The 25444-nt window shown below is 40.2% G+C and overlaps 1 protein-coding gene across 1 annotated transcript in view; it reads left to right on the top strand.

The window, feature by feature from the left end:
* Positions 1-25444, top strand: part of LOC109478292 (cadherin-23-like) — a 69783-nt gene that overhangs the window by 40070 nt on the left and 4269 nt on the right. The window contains exons 23-60 of the mRNA XM_019779760.1: positions 1886-2041; positions 2283-2411; positions 3030-3164; positions 3387-3499; positions 3781-3895; positions 4375-4596; positions 4844-4963; positions 5212-5392; positions 6139-6272; positions 6611-6820; positions 6995-7102; positions 7339-7458; positions 8069-8174; positions 8397-8597; positions 8913-9500; positions 10054-10281; positions 10858-11027; positions 11765-11902; positions 12335-12454; positions 12839-13022; positions 13598-13701; positions 13898-14038; positions 14467-14560; positions 14926-15126; positions 15565-15667; positions 16088-16229; positions 17197-17377; positions 17567-17790; positions 18462-18662; positions 18906-19019; positions 19242-19371; positions 19553-19659; positions 20130-20274; positions 20678-20724; positions 20834-21064; positions 21542-21630; positions 24566-24632; positions 24970-25097. Coding sequence (XP_019635319.1) covers positions 1886-2041; positions 2283-2411; positions 3030-3164; positions 3387-3499; positions 3781-3895; positions 4375-4596; positions 4844-4963; positions 5212-5392; positions 6139-6272; positions 6611-6820; positions 6995-7102; positions 7339-7458; positions 8069-8174; positions 8397-8597; positions 8913-9500; positions 10054-10281; positions 10858-11027; positions 11765-11902; positions 12335-12454; positions 12839-13022; positions 13598-13701; positions 13898-14038; positions 14467-14560; positions 14926-15126; positions 15565-15667; positions 16088-16229; positions 17197-17377; positions 17567-17790; positions 18462-18662; positions 18906-19019; positions 19242-19371; positions 19553-19659; positions 20130-20274; positions 20678-20724; positions 20834-21064; positions 21542-21630; positions 24566-24632; positions 24970-25097 — 5927 coding nt within the window. The remainder of the gene's footprint in view (positions 1-1885; positions 2042-2282; positions 2412-3029; positions 3165-3386; positions 3500-3780; positions 3896-4374; positions 4597-4843; positions 4964-5211; positions 5393-6138; positions 6273-6610; positions 6821-6994; positions 7103-7338; positions 7459-8068; positions 8175-8396; positions 8598-8912; positions 9501-10053; positions 10282-10857; positions 11028-11764; positions 11903-12334; positions 12455-12838; positions 13023-13597; positions 13702-13897; positions 14039-14466; positions 14561-14925; positions 15127-15564; positions 15668-16087; positions 16230-17196; positions 17378-17566; positions 17791-18461; positions 18663-18905; positions 19020-19241; positions 19372-19552; positions 19660-20129; positions 20275-20677; positions 20725-20833; positions 21065-21541; positions 21631-24565; positions 24633-24969; positions 25098-25444) is intronic.

The following is a 25444-nucleotide window of genomic DNA, read 5'->3' on the forward strand; positions in this document are numbered from 1 at the left end:
TGTCTAAGCGTAGTTGGCATCAAACCCTGTAAGGCGGAAGCCTTCACCGACACTGTACAGAGTGGATAATTACACTTACTTCATCATTGTCATCTCTGCACTTAAGAACATGTCACATTGGCAACAGTCCATACTGTGCAGAAACTGTCTTCACTCAAGTATAGTCACATTGTGTATTCATCTAGGAGAGAGTATAACATTAATGGCAGTGACATTAGCAAGCATTGTAAAGAAAAAATAATCATTTGAATATTAACTAGAGTTCCACGATCTCATACCTTCGCCAAATGATGTTAGCTTTTATGATTAAGAAATTATATATTAGTCCCCCTAATTATGCAAATAGGATCCTCAATTGCATGAATTATATCTGTTGATCATATTCTCCACCAAAAGACAGTCTTATCTTAACAAAGAATGCCATGATGACATTTTCTCATAAATTATGCAAATGAGGTCCTTATTTGAATAAGTTTTGTTTAATTATGTTCACCTTAACTTAACTTTCAAACACCCCAAGTATAAAATTCCAGGCAGTTACCACTATGCAATTATAATATTTTCTCATTAATTATGCAAATTAAGTCTTCATTTGCATAATCGATATCTGCCTGTGTTTCTCTCATTGTTAATAACATATGTCACAAGCTTGAACTTCCTATTATGGAATACAGCTGATAAATAGAATTTCCTCATTAATTATGCAAATTACATCCATATTTGCATAACTGTAATATCATTATGTCAAGCATCACTCAAGCTACCTACATACCAAAAATCATGATGATCCATCAATTGGTTCTTGAGTTATCCCCCTTTAAACATTTGTCCATTAAACCCCCCTGCAGTTCTACAGCAAGCAACTAGGGGGCTCAAGCTCATGTCACTTTATCCCCAGCACAAGAGCTATCTACCATCTAAATTTCGTCACCCTAGCATGTCTGGATCATGAGGTATCAAAACCGGAAGTTCTGCTGCAGTACCATGACAAGCCGCCAGGTGGCCCAAAATCTAATCATTTTGAGGTCTCATCAAGACCTACCTACCTACCAAGTATCAAGACAATCCATCAAGACCTTCTCAAGTTATCGTGTTGACAGACAGACACACACACACACACACACACACACACACACACACATACACGAACGCCCCTGAAAACATAACCTTCTTGGCGAAGGTAATAAAATAATTCTATTCTTTTATTATACTGAAAAGTGGAATAATGTTTTATTATACTGAAAAGTGGAATAATGTACATAACTTTCTTGAGGTGGCAGATTTGTTGAATGAATAGACTCTAAACTTGTTTTCCATTTTCTTGACAAATACTTGTACTGACCCAAATAGGAACAAGCCTGTTATTGGTCCTAGCTGTCAATGTTGTCTAGTATCCTTATAGGTTTGCCCTGGTTTTTGTCACAGTATAACAGTTCAGGTGATACATCATAGTCTCTTGTAAATGAACATACCGGTAGGTCTATTGATCAAATCAATTAAACAGTCCAAACAGAGTCCAGTGCACTCCTACAACCAATGAAAGGGCATGTTTTATTCCTTGTGCAATATAATTACACACATAATGCAGTGGTCTACCCTACAGGAGATAGAGAAATCCATAAGCAGTAAATTGTCTTTTTTTTTTTATTGATCTGAAGGAGTCCATGAAATCAATACTGTAACAGTACAGCCACAGAAATTTCACTTGTTGGCTCTTAGATTAAAAAAAAATACTGTATTGTCGAATTCGATAAAAGCAACGTGAGGACTAAGTCTTGGCACACGTATTTTCAGGGAGTCTAATAAAAGTTTTTCTCCAAGCATTCTATTTTCATCTTGTTCTCTTTCTTGATCTCTACTTTAAAATGTCTTCCTTTCCCCCCAGGTATCTATAGTGATTGTGGATGAGAACGACAACTTTCCCAAGTTTGACCTCTTCACCCAGACAGATGTGAGTGTGACGGAGGGTCCCATGACTCCCAACGGTTCAGCTATTGCCCGAGTCCTCGCCAGGGATCCTGATGATGGGGACAATGGAAGGGTGAGGGAGTTACTTGGAGAATTATTATAACATAGTTAGAATGGACCGCTCTGGAGCAGAAACTTCTGTGTTGTATTGGCCATGATATTTCTGTCTACAAAACCTTATTTGGGTTTCGTATGTGGTTTTTCTGGTATTTTAAACTCTGGTTAGAGGGTTGTGTTTGATTTGAACCATTAGGTGACATAGTCAATTGTTTTTTTAGATCATTTTTTACATTTATCATTGTCATTTTTGACAGGTGGAGTACACTATAGAAACTGGGAATGAGCTGGGATACTTCAGAGTAGAGAAGACAGAGTCTGGACATGGCATCATCAAGAACCTACATCCACTAGACAGGGAGGAACAGGAGGAGTACAGGCTCAGGGTAGGGAGAAATTTGATAGTGTGTTACAGAAAGTGCAGTACCATGTGGAACTGAAAGAAGGCTCTCCTGACTATAAGATGGCAGAATGTAACATTGACTGAGCTGCTCTCCTGACTATAAGATGGCAGAATGTAACATTGCTGCTGCCTATGAAGATCAAGGTGAAAACAGAGTCTGGGGTCCAAATTTTAGGCTTGGTACACTCCATAAAGAGTGATTATAGTCAGATTCAAGTATTCCTTCCAGTTCTCTTTCTTGGTTTTTACAGAGAAGGAAATAGATTTGTGTGGTCCAATGGTAATATCATTTGAAGCTACTAGTGGAATAAAATCTTCTTGAGAATAGTGGTCAAATTTCCTTGTATGGCTTACTTTCTAATATAATGCTTAGATTAAAGTGTGTAATGCTTACTAAATAGAATGAAGGGTATTTCTGAATGGTGTTTGAAAAAAGATGCAACTATCTGTAGACAATGTTCTCAGGCATAACACTGTACCTTTACCAACTCATCACATTTTTTGTTACAAGTCAAGTCAAAGTTTATTGCACATGTCAACAATTGTAACAGGTACAATGTAAGACCGCTATTGATTGTTCCATGTTTGGTTGGCACGACAGGTTGTTGCATGTGACCAGGGCAGCCCACAGCTGTGTAACAATGTGACAGTTGTGATCACCCTGGAGGACATCAATGACAACGTCCCTGTCTTTATCTTCAATTCCTCCTACCAATACAACGTCTCAGTACAAGAGGTCAGAGGCCACTGAGTTATGCCATTTTTGCTACAATGTACCCATCATAGAAGAAGAACTGGTTATTGTTTCACAAATTCACACACATTCAAGTACAGTTTTGTAGCTCATTGTTCAGCCTAAATTCAATTTTCAATTTTAATTTTATTCAATTTGACAAAATCGTACAAAGCAGGAATTGACTAACGCACCCCTGAATTGTGCTTTGATGTTTCCTTGCAGAATGTAGGAGGTGGCACTACAGTGACCCAGGTTCAGGCCATGGATATTGATGCTGGAGACAATGGCTTCCTTTCCTATTATATCATCAATGGGAACGAGGACTCTATGTTCAGGTGTCTGGCCAATTATGAACTTGCAGTAGAACTGTATTGAATAGTTTGGAAGGTCCCCTTTGAACTTTCATCATTGCAGTTGCAGTACTATATGCAACCAAAAGGAAGCTCTTCTGACTAAGATGGCAGCATTTACCTTTGACTGAGGTGATGCTGAGTTTTGTACATTGACAGAAAGATGATTCAAGTCTTAACAACTGAAAAAGTTTACTACATTGTACCAACATATTCATTTTGCAAGAGAGTTGCATAGTTATCATTTTGGTCTGTGTTTGTGTCAGGATGGACAGGTTGTCAGGAGACATCACCACACGTCCCAACTCACCCGACCGTGAGACCAAGGATTTCTACAACATGACAGTACTGGTGGAGGATGAGGGGTCACCGCAGCTACAGGTGCAAACTGTTATAACAACTGTAATGGTTGCAAATTAAAGCTATATAATTGTTTGAAGGGCAGTTGTACTCAAGCTATTAAGAGAGATACATATGCAGGGGTCTGTTATAGTTCTTACTGCCCAATGTTTTGTTATAGCCAGATACCACAACATTACCAAACATAATCAACGCATAGTTTGAGTCCTGTGACCCCCAAAAAGTAAGGTGTATAAAGAATTAGGTTATGTGATACATTTCCACAGATTTACAAGCCAAAGCCACTCTTTTGCCTGGCTAAGTATTCTAATAGAAAATGCGGTCCGTATTGTGAATATGTTGCAGCTTTTTAAAGGAAGCTAGTCTGATTCAGTTATCTCAACAGCCAATCAGCAAGGAAAACCACTGCCTGCAAATTGGCCAATCAGGCCACTGCATATGTAGAAATGCTGCATGCCTATTGGCTCTCACTCTTCTATACCGTCTCTTCCCCACTTCAGGCATACACTCAGGTGTTCATCTACATCCTGGATGAGAATGACAATGCCCCTGTGTTTGAGTTTCCCACCTACTCCTACACCCTGAGGGAGGGGGAGGGCAGTGCCGGTATCTACATCGTGGACATCAACGCTACAGACATTGATCAGGGACAGAATGGCCAAGTCATCTTTGACATTGCCAATGGGAATGATGGCAATGAATTTGAAATTGAACCTGACACAGTAAGAACCTTTGAAACCTTGTCTTGGTTGTAATCCTTTAATTTAAGTAATACTGTTTGAGGCACTTCTATGTCATTGTCCCTGACTTGAACAGACGTCATAATTTGTATTTTGTCTGTATAGAACCCCAATTTCCAACAAGAAATTACACAGAAGGGAAGATGTATAGACCAATTTGACATTTCTAGACTTTGAAGCCAAGATTTTTTCCTGCCTTGAGGTTACCACTACTGTCTGTTTTGTGCAGGGGAAGATCAGGACTGTGAATGAACTTGACTATGAGAACAGTGCAGGAGAGTACCGACTTGCTGTGACTGCCACAGACCAGGCACTTGATGTGAACAAAAGGAAAACTTCCACAACAACTGTAAGTACTGTTCTATAATGTGGGTGTTCTAACTTAAATATTCTCTTATATTGACATCAATGTAAATCCTGTATAGAATGAGGGATTGATGCATTGGGGCAAGATGTTTATCACAATATCCTTACAGTTTCTTTTTTTAGCTTAAAGAAGTAGTCTAATCTGTATAGAGGGAAAGCCTGCAAGTTTTACTTTGAGATGTAGAGTAACACAAACAGCTATAATCAATAACAAAGTCCATACCTGACCAGGTGACTATCTTTGTGAATGACATCAATGATGTGGTCCCACACTTCCTGAGAGAACAAGTGGGCCCCATCAGGATGGCCGAGGGTCTGTTGGGGTCATTTGTGGGCAGCTTTCCTGCACTGGACGAGGATTCTGGAGACTTTGGCAAGATTGACTACACAATTTTTGATGGAGATGAGGATGGTGAGTTTTCTGAAGACAAATTCCCTTGCATGTTATATAACTGTTTGTGTACAAATAAACCATCCCTGTCCCTGGTGCTGAACAACATTCACACATGCACCATCCCTGTCCCTGGCGCTGAACAACATTCACACATGCACCATCCCTGTCCCTGGTGCTGAACAACATTCACACATGTACCATCTCTGTCCCTGGTGCTGAACAACATCCACACATGCACCATCCCTGTCCCTGGTGCTGAACAACATTCACACATGCACCATCCCTGTCCCTGGTGCTGAACAACATCCACACATGCACCATCTCCGTCCCTGGTGCTGAACAACATTCACACATGCACCACCCCTGTCCCTGGTGCTGAACAACATTTACACATGCACCATCTCCGTCCCTGGTGCTGAACAACATCCACACATGCACTATCTCTGTCCCTGGTGCTGAACAACATTCCCACATGCACCACCCCTGTGCCTGGTGCTGAACAACATTCATAAACTATTATAAAGTTCATTGCAATTTCAAGAGCTATATAAAGTTGTTGGTCCATACATGTATTGTCAATGGTATTTTGGTAGTCTGACATGAATCATGCTTCTATGTGCCTCTCCTGCAGTTTTTTCAGACAGTCTTATGGCTCAACACAGTTGTCCAATAGAACTATCTGGTATGTTAGTTATTCCCAATCTTCATTGGTCAGTTTGTTTATCCGTCATTCAGCTGATTGGTTGTTTGTACCCTCCTGTCAGATGAGTTCTACATCTCCCTGCTGGACGGTGACCTGAAGGTGAAACAGGGACTGGAACTGGACAGAGAGAGGACGGCTTTCTACAACATCACCCTACGGGCACAGGACAGGGGACGACCTCCTCTCAAGGGCTTTGTAAGATTTCTTCTTTTCACACTGAACGTTGTTGTCTTGTTTTGTCAAATTATTTTAAAAAGTGATAGGAAAGTGATAGTTGTCTCTTCATCATCCCAAACAATTTTCCATTTTACGTGAAGGGCATCATAAGGTTTTTAGATTTTTTTTTCAAAGTAAAGTCTTCTAAATTTTGTACTAAGATCTCATTTTGAATCCTATTTATTAAAAAAGTATTATTTCACAAATTCTTGAAATTGAACTTGAAGCATTATCTGAGTCATGTTAAGATCTTCCTATATGCTTTTGTCTGGCTCTGCATAATTTTTCTTCTATCACATTTTAAAAATGTTCTACAGATGACTGTCAGTATAGAGGTTCTGGACATCAATGACAACGACCCTGTTTTCCAAGACCTGCCGTATTACTGCAGAGTCAGTGAGAATTCACCTGTGGACACCCTGGTGTTTAAGGTGTCTGCAAATGACACAGACGAAGGCAACAATGCCTTCATTACTTACAGCATCACCAGTGGGAACATTGGACAGGTCTTCAGGATAAACGGAACAGTAAGTACTGATTCTTCAACAGCTATTGGCGGGACAGCCATTGGCTATCAGCCTTTTTTCAGTTAATGAACTCGTCATTCTTTTGTTTATTTTGGAGAATTGCCTTTGCATTGCAATGTTGGTTATGTTGTGTTAAAGAACAAGCCTAACTCCTTTTCAATTACAATGTTTCAGAATGGAGAGATCTATGTGAATGGCCTGCTAGACAGAGAAGTCATCCCACAGTATACCCTGACTGTCACAGCTAGGGACAACCCCAAAAACCCTTCACATGTTAGAAGGGTAGGTCACTGGTCATTGCACACTTACATAAGTAATATATGTACACCAGGACACACCATCTGAATATCTTGTTTCACTATATTCTTTCTTGGCAAAGTATATGTAAACTGTATGATATAGTCTAGTCTTTGAGCTTGAATATGTTATGCTTTCCCCAGAGCCAAAGGCAAGTAAAGTTTAAAGATTTTTGTATAGCTTAGTCTGCCAATTTTAAGTGTTCCCTTTCTTCTCTCCAGGATGCTACACAGGTTTACATCACAGTGATAGATGAGAATGACCAGAGACCGAGGTTTACCCAGCCGCTGTACAGGGGCAGGATCTCTGAGAACTCACAGGCAGGCACAGCTGTAGACATGGTGATTATTACTGCATGTCATTCATGTACCTGTCCTTGGTGCTGAACGCCAGCCACACACAACATGCCTGTCCTTGGTGCTGAACACGCTCCACACATATCTGTACAGGCAGACATGTATGTCCTTAGTGTTTAACACAATCTACCCACAGTAAGTAAACTTACTTGTCCCTGACAAAAAACATCTATGTACACACAAAAGACCTGTCCTTGGTGCTGAACACTATCTACACACAAGTAATCTTATCTGTCCCTAGTGATTAAAACCATCTACGTACACCCAGAAGACCTGTCCTTGGTGCTGAACACCACACACACACACACACACACAAACACACCTGTCCTTGGTAGTTAACATCATCTACACACAAGTAAACGCATCTGTCCTTGGTGCTGAATTCCATCCACTTGCTAAGGGGCTTCCATGTCTTCTGACACATGAGGCAATCAGAACATTCCAGCATGTTCAGTCAGCAGCCAGTCTCTCTGCATCCTTCCAGGTTAGATTTTCTGCTGCATGCTTAATATTCCAGTAGAAAATGTTTCATTACAAGATATTAGGGAAACTTAAAGAGATCAAGAAAAGATAAACTCTCTACTTTTGTTAACAGAGTGAAGACATCCTGGCAGTTGATGCTGATGCCACAACCAATGCAGAAGTGCACTACTCCATCTTTGGCAAGGATGCACGATTCTTCAGGATAGACAGTGTCAAAGGTAACACTTTCTCAGCTCAAATCTTTAAAAGTATTTATTCTCTCTAGTAAAGCTTTGATAAAGTTTCTTTCAAGTTTGTGGACTAGGACAGAAATTATTATGCTGAAATTGTGCTGAAATTAAAAATCAATTTAAAGTAGTACTGCACGATCTAGTAAAATGTTAAAGTCTCACCTTAACTCTAATTAGAATGTTATCCTTACATGTTTGATTGTTCTACAGGTGAACTGTTTGTGAGGGATGGCAGTTTGCTAGACAGGGAGACAGTTGGCAATGACCTCAGCTTTACTGTCATGGCAGCCGACCCTGGTGGACTGAACGAGTCCGCTGGGATATACCTGGAGATCCTGGATCAAAATGACAATTCTCCCATCTTCACATCAACACTCTTCAGAGCAAATGTGTCTGAAAATGCTTTTCCAGGTTAGGAGAATATTTGCTACCCTAAAATGCTCAGTGGCATCAGACAGTCATTGGTTTACTGCTGTAAGTTATAAAGTTATATACATCAAGGAAGAATTTACAGCTATTGGGGCATTTCAGTTTCAATGCATTCTCTCCTAAAGTACTTCTATTATTTTTCACATGTGCCAGCAACATTTCTACCCAGTTGCTATGTACCAACCTCATCTGTTATAATACAATACAATCTATGATACTCACATGAATTTTTGCATAGTTTTTATGAGAACAAAAGCAACCAATCATAAGACAAAAATTACATTCTTCTCCCCCAAGGAACCTCAGTGACCAGAATCCAGGCTAGTGACCAGGACGATGGACTTAACAAACTCATCACCTACCGTATAGAGAGTGGCGGGCAGGACAAATTCACCATCAACCCTGAGACTGGTGTCATCCGCATCGCTCACCGACAGGCCCTGGACAGGGAGGCACGCGACCAGTACGTGCTGGTCGTCAAGGCGACCGATCACGGCATCCCCACGCGGTCCGGAACCAGCACGGTTCTAATCGAGGTGGAGGATATCAACGACAGCGCGCCTTATTTCCTACAGTACATCCACACGGCTACTGTTTCAGAGAGTATGGAGGTAGGGAGTTGGATCATCAATGTTACAGCTGTGGACCAGGATCTCAACAGCCTGCTGGATTACTCCATCACAGCAGTGGTGGCCACAGATCTACAGGGGAACCACATTGTGAACGGGATGGGCTATCTGGACTGGTTCGGTGTGGACCAGTTTGGGGGAGGGCTGTTTGTGAACTCCACCCTGAACAGGGAGAAGGCAGAGGTGGTGCAGCTGACTATCGGTGTGGAGGACCTGACATCGGACGTGCCACAGAGGGCACGCAGTGGGAGGGATGGTAAGGACTGCTTCTGTTGTTTTTTATCAGTGGAAACTGTGTTTAAAGGTATTAACGTATTGGCCTATTGGAAAAGAAGAAGGTCCCTTTCCACTCCTTGTGGAGCATAGGGGTGGTGCCAATCTCCATTTCTGTAGCCCTTGGGCCACACAGTTATGCAAGCACTACAGCAGGGGGCTAGGCCACTGGTAGTGTTGTGTTGCTGGCCTATTGGACCCATTGCAAAATCTTTTACAGGCCTGACATACCCACCTGTCTTTTTTTGTTCATTTCATCCTGCTACATGTATTATCACAGAGTTACTGTACATCACTGTGAACTGTTGAGATTGTGATAAAAACAGTTACTTATTATCTTCTGAAATGTTCTGAAATTGCTGTAATTCCTGAGGCCAGATCAGTGAAAATTTAAATCCTGTTACATGTATTGATAAGTATCTATTATTATCATTGAGAAAATCTCTATTAGATGTGTTTTATAGAGTAAGTAAAGATTACTTGTATGTGTATACATAATATGGTAATAGACCACCTTTTATGACTTTACACCCCAGCTCAGGTGACGATCAGTATCATCGATGAGAACGACAACACGCCGACCTTCCAGCCGCCTGGCGTGGCGTTCTACCAGGAGAGGATTCTGGAGGAGGTTCCTGTAGGAACGGTCGTCATGAGTATCATTGCAACGGATGCCGACAAGGGGAAAAACGGAATCATCACCTACAGGATTGTCAACGGCTCGCTGGCTACAGAGTTCTTTGCCATCAGAGACAAATATCTGGGTATGTTGGACACAGCAGCTTTTGGTGAAATATATTGAATACTTTTAGAAGCGTGCAGAGTTCAGAACTTGGCTGTTGTTGCTTAATTGACGTTCGTACCACTGAAAGGGCTCGCAGTCCCATTTAGCCCTGATCCACAGTACATTGTACATGTACATGCATGTACATGTCAAGAAGAGCTAGGGAAATTTGTCTTCACTGTCACAAACAGTGGAAAACTATTTAGCTCTTCAGTGAGCTAAGTTGGTTCCAGATCAGCTTCATCATGATCATGATAGTTCTTCTTTCTTAGAAGAAGTCTTCATGATTCAGAAGCAAAATTCTAAACTGTAAGTTTATATATAACACTGTAATTCCTGATTTATTTTAGGTACTTAATATGTATGTTTGCAGTCACTTCTGTACCCCAAACTTATTATTACTGTTAACAACTTATTTGCCAACTTTCTTTTTCTGCACCTGCGCCACCGTGAACATATAGTTCTGTAAACACGTCCATTTTTCTCAGACTGCAAAGTTTTGCTGCTGTGATCATTAAGTGAATTACAGTATTATGAAACATACACCCCTCCCCAGGCACTATCACAGTGAGCAGACCTGTGGACCATGAGCAGCACCAGTGGGTTAACTTCACCGTGCAGGCCGCAGACGAGGGCAAGCCTGTCAGGACAGCTGACATCCCTGTCTCCATAGAGATAGTCGACATCAACGACAACAATCCCATCTTCTCACTCAACAAATATCAGGTCAGAAACACACTTGAGAAAGTATTATGTATTTCAATAAGTCGACTTCTATAATTGATAAAAAAGAACTTCAGACAAGATTTTTCCAAGATAAGGCCACACCAATTTAATTTCTTGGTTAACGGATTTTTGTAGAAAAATAATGGAGCGGGCGGGCGAAAAAAAATAAAAATAAAAACAGGCCTAGGCATCCTATTATGGCCCAAAATGGTTCGATAGGAGCCATGAAGTCAACACACCAGGCTGGTTCAAAATTTAAACAATGAATTTTGAACTTATAATGATACCATTGCATTGAAAGATGGAATAGTTGTAACAACTAGGATGAAAAGGACTGTTTTCAACTGTTCAGGGCAAAATATGAGCATTTTACACTTGATTCTAAATTTTTATTTTTATTTGCAAATCAGAAAAAAATGAAGCGGGCGAATCCGTTAACCAAGAAATTAAATTGGTGTGGCCTAAGGGAGGAAAGGAGTAGAAATAGAAATTAGTACACAAAAGGCAAACAAACATATACTATTAGATAACTGATTATAACATTGATACCATAGTTATGTTTATTGGTGAAATTCTTATGAGATGTCTGGTTTATAACCCTTCAGAAGAACTACATTAAAGCTTGATATGTAGTTCTTCAAGTGTGGTATGAGTGTTCTATAGATGATGCTTTTCTGGTTGTGTGTTTGTACACTTACAGAACTAGACCGTTTTACAGTTTATCCCTTTGTCTTCAGGCTTCAGTTTTAGAGAACCAGCCTGCTGGGACAGAGGTGCTGAGGGTGGAGGCTACAGACAGGGACAGTGGCAGCTACGGCAGGGTGCAGTACCACCTGTCAGGGGCAGGGGGCAGGTTTACCATCCATCCTGACGAGGTACGTCACATTGTGGCACAGTCACAGTCTTCAAGCATTGGTAGGAAAATGGAGTCAATAGATTCTTTTGGAAACAGTGTGGAAAAAATTGATATGCTTAAGTTTTTGAAGAATGTATACATGTAAGTTTGGGAGTAAATGTAGTGTATAGTAGCGTGGATTCATTCCAGCTATTACTGGCATCTAGCATACTACAGTCATCCCTCAGTAAGACATCTGGAGTTGCACAGTTTATGTTTAGAACTTTTGACCCTGTGGACTTCTTCAAATGTACAGAGGCAAAGTGACACAGGTTCTCAAAATTCTCACTTTTATACATTTCCAGTGCATATCACCCTGAACTTTGGTAACATGATACCATACATGTCTTAGCTTAATTGACCATTTGAAATGTATTTACTACAAGATGTCTTCCTCATGTTTGACTTTCAGGGTAACATCACCCTGACTGAGCCCCTGGACAGAGAGAAGCAGACAGACTACCTCCTGAGTGTGACAGCCAGGGACAACACTGACGGGTTACCTAGCAACAGCAGGGAGAACTCAGTACAGGTGATGTCAGCACACATGCGCTGTCAATCATTTATCACTAGAAGTACCCCTTCCACAGGCATAGATAATTGTTCACTCCTACGTGGGAGAACATAAACTTACATACAAGAAAGAAAACTGAAGTGACGCTACACAAAATGCCTTAACTATGATGATGATGGGTGCAAAGTAACAAGATTTTACTTTTAGCTGGATTTTGCTTTATGCTGGATTTTGCTTTTTAGATTTTTACAATAATATCCGACCAAAATAGGTGTAAGGGTCTACCCTACTATGTGCTGGGCAAAATATATTGGATACATTCTTAACACATTCAGAACATTCATAATCTACAAGAAAATTTGATGATTTATTCTAACGTTATTGTTCTCCATGTTACACCAGGTTGTAGTGACAGTGCTGGATGAGAATGACAACACCCCAGAACCCTCCACGTCCAAGTTTGACTTCCGTGTGCCAGAAAACCAGCCGGCTGGAGAGTACGTGGGGACCATCCTGGCCAGTGACAGGGATGAAGGGGACAACGGCAGACTGCAGTTCTCCATCATCAAACAGGAGCCAAACCATGGTAGGGCAGACAGACAAAATTTGTAGTCATGGAATCAAAGACACCCTGCAAAATGTGTCAAAGTATCATCACAGATAAATATCGAATGGAAATTTTGGGCCAGGCATGGTAATGGATTATTATTTGTCATCTCTTATGATATGTTGTTATGATTTGTATTATGCTGTACATATATGTATCAGTTGTAGCCGCTACCAACCTTGTTGCTGCCTGGCTACCACTTTTCATGCACTGTTGCATCCCAAAAGACATTGTGTCTTATTATGGAGCTAAAAACTTCTACCAGAATAGATGAACTTTCAAAATATGACTTGGTATCTTTTGATCGTATGATAAGTGATGACCTCTCACATGCTGATAGAAATATTTGTGTTGGCGAAATATCTGATAATAGGTGACATGTCTATTGGTTAGGTAGCAATTTACACCTGGGTGGAGTGAGGGAAATCATGTGAAGGTAACGTTAATAGTTTCCACAGTGTCATGAACAGCAATATCAGGAATCAACCCCACAACCTCTTGATTGCAAGAACTACATTTACCACTCAGAACATGTTTATTGTGTTTCTCCACAGTGATGTTGTTTGAGGTAGAGAACAGTACAGGAGTGATTTCTTCAGCCAGGCTTCTGGACAGAGAGACTATGGGGTACAATGGCATTGTGGAGCTTACCATACAGGTGAATGGAACATTTCAAACATTTTGGAATGTGCATCATTTGTTCACTTATAAATCACCGAGTGGATAAAAGCTTAAGTAAACTCAAACTAATTTTTGAGAGAGTCTACCACCCTTTCTTATTGTTAGGTATATGCAGATGTTTCTGATCTAATAGATAGTTCTAATGAACCTAACTAACCTGTTGTATATTTTAGATATCTGATCTGGGTACTCCTCCGAAGATGACAAGGACAAAGGCAGTTATAAAGATCCTGGACAGCAATGATAACAGCCCATACTTCCAGCAGTCTTCCTACAGCCTGGCTGTGAGTGAGGATGAGTATGGGGGAACCTCGGTAAGTACTTTGCTGTGAACAGACGGCATTTCAGCACCAAGGACAGGCATACAATATGAAATAGCATCATAACCAGGGAGTAAGAACAGTCTGTTTTTGACAGTTGTTTTCCTTTCCAAATTCAACAACAAAGCTTTTGTTTTGCTATCTTGTCATTACAATAATAAAGAGTTGGATCTTGTAAATTTATATTGAGAGCAGGTCACATATGGAATATCAGCATTCTATACAAATAAGTACAAAAGTAATATTGGACATTGGACAGTCTGTTTCATCACAGGTATTTTGCCTTGCAAGTGTAACAACACAACCTTCATTTTGCTGTGTTCCTGCTCCCAACTTCTGTTTCAGCACCAAGGACAGACATGTGCTGTACAACCATACACTACTATCTTTGATTTGACTGTTTCTCAATTTACCACACACAGATCCTGGGTCTAGTTGCCCTGGACAATGATGAGGAGAACGTGCTGACTTATGCCATCACTGATGGAAATGATGATGGAGACTTTGCAATAGGAGGTACAATCTACTACTTGATTTCTACATTCCACGATTTGACAGAACCTTGTTCCGAAGGATGGACATTTTGCTGTCTTGACACAAGATTTGAATTAGGTCGAATCATGCCCGGAACTGAGCATGGACTTACCGAGATGATATCTAAACAAAATCTGAGGCTGGGAAAAAACCTCAAGATTTCATTCTGAATTCAACTGTCACAATTTTGAAAATGTTATTTCATCCAGCAATGAAAATACATACACCGAAAAATAAAATGACAATGGAATAACAAATACTATCTCAGGATAGAATATGAATCACAGTATACCACACTGAATATTGAAATGACAAGTTACCAATATTTTTTTGTGGGTGGATTTCAGCATCCACTGGTCATGTGATAGTAGCCAAGTCGCTGGACTATGAGACCAGGCCTGCATACACCCTGACTGTCACGGCGTACGACCAGGACGGGAGAAACGGTTCCACCACACTCCTGGTCGAGATTCTAGACGTGAATGACAACCCTCCTGTCTTCCTACAAGACATCTACAAGGTGAAAGTGATGGAGGATGTACCACCTGGTAAGTAAATTATCTTTTTTATTAGTTCTTAAGCAAGAAGAGATGGGAAAAGAAACAGAGGCAGACCTAAAATCACCTGGAGAAGAACTGTGACTGGTGACCTGGCAGACTATGGGACTATCCTGGCAATCAGTAAAGAAGGTGGCCAAGGACAGACCTAGATGAAAGGAAAGAGGTTTTTCATTTTGAAATAAAGGCTAAGCTTTAACTTCCAACACCTAGGTTACAGAATTGGGACTTACCGAGATTTACCCAAACCCAGACTTACCCAAAGTTAAAGCTTAGCCTTTATTTAATAATGACTTGTACCAACACAGATTAACTTTCATGCTAGGTTTTTCATTTATTTATTTTCAACAGGGAATCAATATTTACAGAAAGGAGAAAAAGAGGAAACAAAATGTTTCAATAACTATTGATGACCATGTGTTCCCCCAGGTGCTCTGGTAGGACAGGTGAAGGCCACAGATGCTGACCACCTGACCCAGAACAAGAAAGTTCTGTATCACCTCATTTCTGGAAATGTTGACGACACATTCAGGTGGGTGGACCAGCCATGCTGTTTTTTCAGCTGCTATGAAATTTGTCTGAAAGTTCAGAAGATGAAAAAACGTTTAAAAATGCCCTCTGCAGTATCTTTAGAAAAAGCCAGGTGGACCATTTTTGACCTTGACCTTTGTTTTCATAACAGCTACTTAAATACCAAATGTCAATAAGATCCATCCACAACTACTCAAGTTATGACTTTGACATCTACCACACCACAGCCACTCCACCGGTACCATGGCCAACCCGAAAACATACCCTTGTGACGAAGGCAAATATAGTCACGTAGATGAAAGGTGGACCTGTGGGATTTGGTCTTGCTAGCAGTACTTGGCAAAACATTAAACTGTGTCTTCACTTCAAGTGGGCCAAGACAGTACAAAAAGAAATTCATCTATGTGACTTTAAATTACAGGATAGAGACAGAGTCAGGTGAAGTCTTCACCCAAGTGGCAGTAGACAGAGAGACCCTGTCACTGTATCAGCTGACTATCCAGGCCACCAACCCTAGTGGTGACTCACAGGGCACCAACGGCACCACACAGGTCATAACTCAGGTGAACCTGGCTTCTTAGTTGTAATATACATGTCATATATGGATTTAAAGTGCATATTATAGAGCTGATAGATTCACAATACATGAATGATCATCAGATTCTTGGCAACTTGTGTGACAACCAGTATTAGATTAAGCTAATCTACATTGTATGATTCCAACACATTTCCTACTGTTGCTGAAGTTGTGTGAGGAGTTTGGGAACATATTGTCTTGTATGAAATGTGGAGTTTAGTTGCAATTTATTTTACTCACCTTGTTTTTACTTTGCCCGATAGCGTCACCTAAATTGATCCTCATGTAGTGTATTGGATACATGTAAATTCCTGTCATAGAAGTGTATGTCATCTGTGTCATAACTCTTCCAGCAGTGTTCTAGTTACATTGTCACTAAAGGCTTGCTACTAGATTAGTTCTGCTCCATGGCTTGTCACTGTGCTTGACCCTGTCTTTCACACTTCCCAACCTTCCACATAGCTTCTTCCATGGAAGTCGACTCAGGTAATTTGGGGACAACTATACCATCCTGTTTTCTATGGCTGCACCACGTATTCCATTTTCCACTATCTTATTGGACTAGAAAATGCTACATGTGGTATTGAAGATGAAGTAGGAAATATGTCCTGATTGTTCAAAAAATGTAGAGCTAATCCTTAACTGTGAAAATTTGAGTAGCATACTTCTGCACCTACATTTTCACTGCACAATTGTCAACTTCGTAGCAGTCTTCAAAAAGAAAAACTAGTACTGCACTCATTTGTTTTACTGATTTTACGCTGAATTAGAAGCACTTGTCAAATGCATGCCAATCCATAAGGTTATAATAATGTAACAGATATAAGTGAAAAGCAACAAAGTTATTTCCAGCATTTCTCAATGCCTTCTCAGTCTTAGAAGCACATTGGATTAAGTTTTTTTTTCAAGTTGCATAATTTTATTGAAAGGTTTCCTTTCCTTTTCCCTCTAAGATGATTATCACCATTGCTGATGTGAACGACATTGCTCCAGTGTTTGATGAAGATGAATATGCACGACCTATCCTGGAGAATGAACCAATAGGAACATCCATACTGTATGTGCACGCTCAGGACAATGACCTTGGCAACAACTCAAGGTTATCCTACTCCATCGCAGAAGGAAACATCGGTAGTAAGTAGATTGTGTGCATTTCAAACAAACTCATTTTCTTATGTTTTATTAAAGATGACAATGTTTATTCCTGAAATATTTAAATATTAAATATTTGATATTTTTTTGAGGTTTGATATATTTATCTGTCATACTCAAAAGTACATCTGGAACAGACATGTTTGTAATTGTACAATGAATCTTTTCCAGATTCCTTCAGAATCGATGAGGAATCCGGATTGCTTACGGTTAACACTGTACTGAGTGAGAAAGCTCGGCTGATCAATGAATACCGACTGGAAGTAGTAGCCACAGACCACGGCACCCCTCGTCTCCAAGGCAGAACCCTGGTGCTACTGACTGTGGTGGATGTAAATGACAAGAAACCACGGTTCATCAGGCCAAGTAGGAATATGACTGTGTCTATACCAGAGGTAAGGACTTGGTGGCAACTCTTTGTGGCAACTGTTGTATGATGATGAACAGTACCAGCATGCCTGAGCATCATCACACATGGTGATTACATCATCACCCGGACAGAGGCGTGGCGAACCCCGTCTTGTATTAAGCTAACGAAAGGGTATGTCACCTCGTAAGGGGTGGTATAACCCCGACCAATACGGTCGACCAATGATGATGATGATGACCAGCATGCCTGCAGAAAGGCAGCTCAGTATCTTTGCCATCTAGTAATTTTTTTCAAAGCTCAATGACATTGGAAAAGATAAATTATTGCGCACAAAACCCCATGACTTGATGTATATTATCTGGGGATAAGTTGTTGAAAAGTTTTCCTGGTACCATCTTTAAAGTGAACTCCCTAACTTTTGTGTTAGACTTATGCCACTGTTTGACTAGAACTGTGTGTGGATGGCATTCAGCACCAAGGACAGGCATGTTTTTTGTGTATGGATGATGTTGACTACCAGAAGTAGGTTACTCCATAATATCAAGGTTTGATTGTTGTGAGTGAGTGAGTGAGTGAGTGAGTGAGTGATGAATTTGCAACATTTGTTGAATCAAGAGCAGAATTAGAAAGAATGTTTTACAGCACAGCAACTGATATAAACTAAACTCACTGTGATGTTTATTCTTTTCCCCTCAGAATTCTCCCTCTGGCCACTTTGTCTATCAAGCCTTCGCAGTGGATGAAGACACAGGAATTAACGGGATCGTCAGCTATGACTTCTTCATCCCTAACGGGAGGGAGAGGGGAGGGGACTGGGAGAAGTTTACCATCGATCCATTCACGGGAAACATCACGACAGTAGAGCCGTTAGACAGGGAGCATCAGGCTGAATACACGGTGAGACTCTGGTGTTAAAATGTCTGTACAATACTCAATATGTCAGCAGTAATAATATAATGCTTATCATATGTTTGAATTTTTCAAAATTAGGTAGTTCTTTTGACAGAAATATGATTTTGCAATATGACTTTGCAGGTTGTTTACTTTGTCTAAAAGAAAGATACAACAAGACCTGATTTTCCTGGATGATTCTAGGAATTCCTTCTTATTCTACTTCATTATTTACTTTCTTTTCCCCAGCTTATAATTGTAGCCAGAGACCAGGGCCTTCCTGAGCCGTTTGAATCCACCAGGCCTTTCCGAGTGGAGGTAGAGGATGTCAATGACAATGAGCCAGAATTTCCCAGGGATGGGGTGAGTTATGTTTCATTTTATGTGCTTTATAATAAAAACAATGACTTGAGAGAAAAAGAACAAGATAACAGTCAAAGATGAATCTTTACTGAACACTGTAGTTGGCAAGAGGTGATACTTGGAATCACTACAGTTAGTAGACATAATTGTGACCTGGTCTCATACCGTAGTTGATAAATGAGTGCTTTCTTGGACTCATATAGTAGTTTATTGTCTTCCCAGTCAGGCATGGTGTACCTGCAGACCCTGTCAGTACCAGAACATGCTGAGGTAGGGACTGAGGTGGGGAGGGTTACAGAGGCAATAGACAAAGATGAGGGAGACAATGCCATTGTCTTCTACTTCATCACAGGTGAGAGATTTACTATAAGAATATTACATGCATATCACCTGTCAGCTATATTTCATACACTATTTTCTTCAGAGAAAATAATGTCTTACAGGTACATGTGAGGCCTTTGAAAGCTGTACCATGAAATGAATTTGTTGTCAAGCTGTGTTTTCTCAGTCTTATTTCCAATGTCTTTCTTTAGGAGGGAATGAAGGGAAGTTCTTCCTGCTGGATAAGGAGACAGGGATCCTGTCTGTGCACAGGGATCTGGACAGGGAGACCAAACCTGTCCACACACTACTCATCAAGGTACAGGAATCTTACACTGAACTGTTGTCTCACTTTTGGGTAGGGCTGTCTTGGTTTCCCAGGTTGATACCCTGTCCTTGGTGCTGAATGATATTCACATGGACACAATTGTTCCTGTCCTTAGTGCTGAATGACATTCACACTAACCCTATTGTCCCTGCCCTTGGTGCTAAATGACATTTGTTGTCCCTGTCCTTGGTGCTGAATAACATTCACACATACACTATTGTTTCTGTCCTTGGTGCTGAATGATATGTTTTATTGTTCCTGTCCTTGGTGCTGAATGACATTCACTCTGACACTATTGGAAGGAGAGAGATGGGCTCTGCGTTCCAATGCCATGCCAATTCCTAGACACAGTGGATTAACAAACTACTGCCCCTACGGTCTCAACAAGGCTATGGGACTACCTTTAACTGTTTTTGATATTGCTTGACTTTATCATTGTTACCATGCCTGTCCTGCCATAGGCCACCAGTGATGCAGATTATGAGGTGCCCAGACAGAGGAGGAGGGTTATCGACGTGTCTGACTCCTCCCTACAGCAGCTGGTGATCGAGGTGGAGGACATCAACGATCAGCCGCCCAGGTTCACACGCAAACAGTACACAGCAGGTACAACAACACACAGGAGCTCTCATCTCTTTGTGTTCACTAGACGGCTTTAAAGGTTGCAAAGGTTGGGTGTAACAGGTTGTTTAGTGTAACACTGGACAAAATAGGTTGGGATACATTGATATCCAGGCCGCTCTCTTGCTGTGTTCTTTAAGAATATGAGCATACGAGTGGATGTGACTGGAATCTGATTGTATATGATATGAGTTGGATATGATTGTATCCGAAGCTATTTTGTCCAGTGTAGTTTATGTTGTTATAAGACTTCACACTGGCAATAGCATTTTAAATGATTCATATATCCCTTCTATTAACATATTAATATACTAAGATGTATACTATGATTTTGAAAAATTAATTTTTAGATTTTATGGATTTATAATTATTTCTTTTTCTCATACAGGAGTTACTGTTGATGCAAAATATGGATCTGAACTAATCCAGGTTGAGGTAAGTAGTTTAGCAGAAAACTGTAATCAACCGAGAAATTTTAAAATCTTTGTTGCAAAAAACCCTTCTACCCTGCAACCATTCTACCTAATGTCCTTATATTTTCCAGGCCATAGATGCAGATATAGGAAACAACAGTGTTGTGTACTACTACATAGAATCCACCACCTACATAGAACAGGGGAAGCAGCCCAAGCCAATGAAGAAGACGTTTCAGTTAGGAGTTCTGAGTGGAGTATTGACCACCAATGAACTGTTTGTGGATTACACAAAAGGATACTTCGAGCTGATAGTCAGGGCTGAGGATGATGCTAAACATACCGACAAATCAAAAATAGGGGTGAGAAAACTCTTGTATCCTATACTTTACTAACCTGATGGTTATTTTCGGAAGGGGTGAGTTCTGAGTTACATTCTTGATGTTTGGACTTTTGATCTGATCGTAGTCCTTTGATTTTCATCAGCTCTGGTACTGGATATATCAGCACCGTCCAATGGCCGAGTGGCTAGGCTATCAAACACCAGATTTGGTTCATGGGTCACGGGTTTGATTCCTGGAATTTCTCGCAAGAGGTTATGTCCTTAGGAAAGGCCCTTTCCTCACTCTACCCAGGTATAAATTGGATACCTGATTTTGGTTTGTGAGGCACATTGTAAACGCAGTTGTAGGAGAGAGCCTCTACAGCCTAAAAAAGGCTATGGAACTATGGATATGTGAATAAAATGTATTGCCGGTACATGTACATGCAATTATATTTCAAGCACACAGCTAAGAAATGATATCTGTCCAAGATGAATGTATTTTTCCCTCCCACAGGTGTATGTGCTGCGGGATGAACACAGAGTGAAGGTAGTCATCAACGACATTCCTGACTATGTACGGACATTCAGGGAGGCCTTCATCGCGTAAGGCGCTTGTTAATTGTTGCATAATTATGGGTTCACCACACCACGAAGTGGTGGTGAACCCATATTGCTTTTTCTGATGTTTCTTCTCCTCCTCCTTCTCCTCCTCCTTCTCCTCCTCCTTTAAATGGATTCAGCTTCTTCATTTTAGGGCCTAAGGTCCTGAAATTTGGTATGGAGGTACAGTGGGCAAATACCCCTAGGCGTTTTTTAAATTTTTGTGATACAGGCTTTTAGAATGGTTTTATTTGAGTTTTTTGGCTGTGTTATAGCAAATGTATTACTGTGTTAGTGGATAGTGTTTACCACGTCTGGGCATGAGTCATCACAATGGAATGCAGGGCATCAACCAATAGGCATGCAGCTTTCCTCTATACTTCTTGCTGATTGGCTGTTGAGATTTAACTTGATTAACTGACAGTATGTCTTTATTCAAGTGTTTTGGTAGGTATTTCAAGCTTTTCTTCTCCAGCAATGGAATGCGGGGCATGAACGTTTTTTATTTTATTTTGAAAATCAACAGTTTGCATTATGCAATTAAAAATCCTAACCAATAAAGTAGGGAATAGCTATCCAACTGTTGTTTTAGTTGTATGTTACTTCATATTATAGTTATATCAATGTAATTTACTAAATCATTGTTTTCCCTTGTGTTTCTCATTCTTTCCCTGCCATGTGGTAAAATGTGGTGAACCCATCGCTGTATTTGCTCCAAAGCAAATATTGGCCTTTCTAGTTATAAATAATTTTATTTGCATGATTGAAACAGCAGAAGCCAACCATCTGATTGATTAATGTTTTGCCATATGCTACTGTTAGTCATCAACTGAATCAATAAGTGCATTTTGATACATTTAATACACTTTGAAGATTGTACAAACGGAAGATAATATCTGAGAGTCACTAAAAGTCCCTGCAGACAAGATAGATGCTCTATGGATGTCTGATCTTCACTGACATATGGAGGATTTGTTTCTGTTTTCTTACGTCTACTTCTTCTCTCTTACCTGATACTCATTTACTAACTTTTCCATTCCCTCCTAAACCACACACCAGTCAACTGAGTCAGATCACGTAAGTGTAGCTTGTACTTCCTTGAGCCTATACCTTACTTTCTTTGTCTTGGTCCTGCCTTGAACTCCAGTAGATAAGATCAATTTTCTAATGTATTTGATTGTCAAATTCAGTTTTACATGTGGGTTTGATCCATATCCTTCTAAACAATTACATTTTGTATTGCTTTTTCACTGTATCTGAAGATAATAATGTACACAAAGTACCTCTTATGATTAGAGAGTAACAAGATGTTTATTCAGTGACTTACCAACCTGATGAAACTATTCATGGACATGTTGACACTATTTAGGTTACTAGATTGTGTTGACCCATGACCCCACTAGAAGTCACCCTGTGAGCGGCCCTTTGTCCGCCATTGTACGTTCTCTGCGAGTGTTGCATTAAACATCTCTGCTCCTACATCGCAACCGTTGTTATCGTTGAGTCGTCAACTACGTGTCTCCTTAATGACGGAGACATTACAAGCAAAAGCCACATCAACATTTTCTTTTTAATGACAGGTTTGCTTCCAACATCACTGGTGCTGTGGTGAACATGGATGATATACAGTACCATGTGGATGAGGGAGAGATTGACTTCACAAAGTCAGTTCCTTTTACCTGCAATGTTCATCCATGTATTGTAGAAAATACTTACCTCTTGCTAAGCATAATACATACACAGGAGTATAAGAGGAAGGGATTCTGAAGTAGTTCCTCTCATTGTGTTATCTACGTTTTCTGTGCAGTTAATTTCTCCCTATTTTCAAGGAAAGTATTTCAGTACCGAGGAAAGCATTTCAGTACCAAGGAAAGCATTTCAGTACAGAGGAAAGCATTTCAGTACCGAGGAAAGCATTTCAGTACCGGGGAAAGCATTTCAGTACCGAGGAAAGCATTTCAGTACCAAGGAAAGCATTTCAGTACCAAGGAAAGCATTTCAGTACCAAGGAAAGCATTTCAGTACCAAGGAAAGCATTTCAGTTCCAAGGAAAGCATTTCAGTACCATGGACAGCATTTCAGTACCAAGGAAAGCATTTCAGTACCAAGGAAAGCATTTCAGTACCAAGGAAAGCATTTCAGTACCAAGAAAAGCATTTCAGTACCAAGGAAAGCATTTCAGTACCAAGAAAAGCATTTCAGTACTAAGGAAAGCATTTCAGTACCAAGGAAAGCATTTCAGTACTAAGGAAAGCATTTCAGTACAGAGGAAAGCATTTCAGTACCAAGGAAAGCATTTCAGTACCGAGGAAAGCATTTCAGTACCAAGGAAAGTAGTACAAGTAATAAGACTGCAGAGTAGATGGCGTTTCAGCACCATGAAGAATTGTTTAGATATTTCCACTTAGAAACTCATTATTCCACTGAATTGTATGTAGGCCTATTGTGTTGCAATATGGTGATGCTTAGTAGTTGACCAACGAGCCTCATACTGGTGATCAATTTAAAATGATGGCTTCTGATTGGTCAATGTTGTGCGGCTGTATGATGATAGAGATGATGATCTTATTTTGCAGGACTGACATGTTGATCCACGTGGTGAACACAAAAACAAACAAGATTATGGATGTGGATAACGTCATAACGTAAGTCAAGCAGAGTTTACTGAATATAGAAACACAATTTTTTTCCAAAAAATGTAATTATAGAAATACCAGTAAAATACCTATTTGACAGCAAATATTGTAGTGTTGCCATATTAAAATCTGTTGCAGTTGTTAGATTATGATGACAAGATGAGTTTCACACAGAACTTTGCTACATGTAGGAATAGAACTGACCAAATGTATTAGACTAGACCTGCCCCTTGATACTTAGTTTTTAATCACCGTTGAACATTTTTGTACTGATATATGAGTATGTACTTTTCCCAATCTAGGACCATTGATGAAAACTATGACAGCCTAGAAAGACTTTTCAAGGACTTCAACGTGATAGAGGTTTTAGTAAGTCATTCTAGTTCTTTGACACCTTAATGTGTATACATTCATGATTAAAATGTCAAAACACTAAAGAATTGATACTTTGTCAAACAAATTTTAGTTGCAATGATTTAAATTCCTGTTTTTGGACAAAGGGTAATATTATCTGTACTGTGATTCATAATCTTTATTAGTGTCTGAGCAAATGGAAGAAAACGAAGAACAACAGTTACTGTGTCTTTAACACAAATAATCAAATCCTGCCCTGTCTTAATAGAACAATTTTCCCGTCTTTAGGTGAACGTTAGATCCATTCTACAACTGCAACTTCCTTGAACGTATTTTGAACTGTTTTCTGCAGCCTTTCGTTCCCCCGAGGACCGACAAGGACAACATTGACATTGTGAGGATCCTTCTGATCCTGATTGGGGTTGTCATCTTCTTTGGAGCCTGGATCTTCATCTGTCTCATGCTCAGATACAAGAGGCTGTGAGTGCACCTGGAACACACAAATTTTCTTCTCCAACAATTCAAGATAATTAAAGTCAAGAAGATGTGTGTGTCATTACTGCCTCTGTTCATTTCAAAGCCACTTACGTGGGGTTGCCTGGCGTAATGGCAGAGCATTCGGCTCAGAACCAAGAGGTCCCGGGTTCGAATCCTGCCAAGTCACCAACCTTCTCCATTACTTACCTCACTTCATTCAGGTGAAAATGAGTATGCCAGAATAATCATTATCATGATCGTGGGCAATAAAGGAAGACTGGGTTGCTTTCTTCCTGAGAGCGTCTTTTTACAACAAGGGCCTGAAAAAATATTATGTCATAATACACATG

The sequence above is a fragment of the Branchiostoma belcheri genome, unplaced genomic scaffold (genome assembly GCF_001625305.1).
Source record: "Branchiostoma belcheri isolate BF01 breed outbred unplaced genomic scaffold, Haploidv18h27 scaffold43, whole genome shotgun sequence".
NCBI lineage: Eukaryota > Metazoa > Chordata > Leptocardii > Amphioxiformes > Branchiostomatidae > Branchiostoma > Branchiostoma belcheri.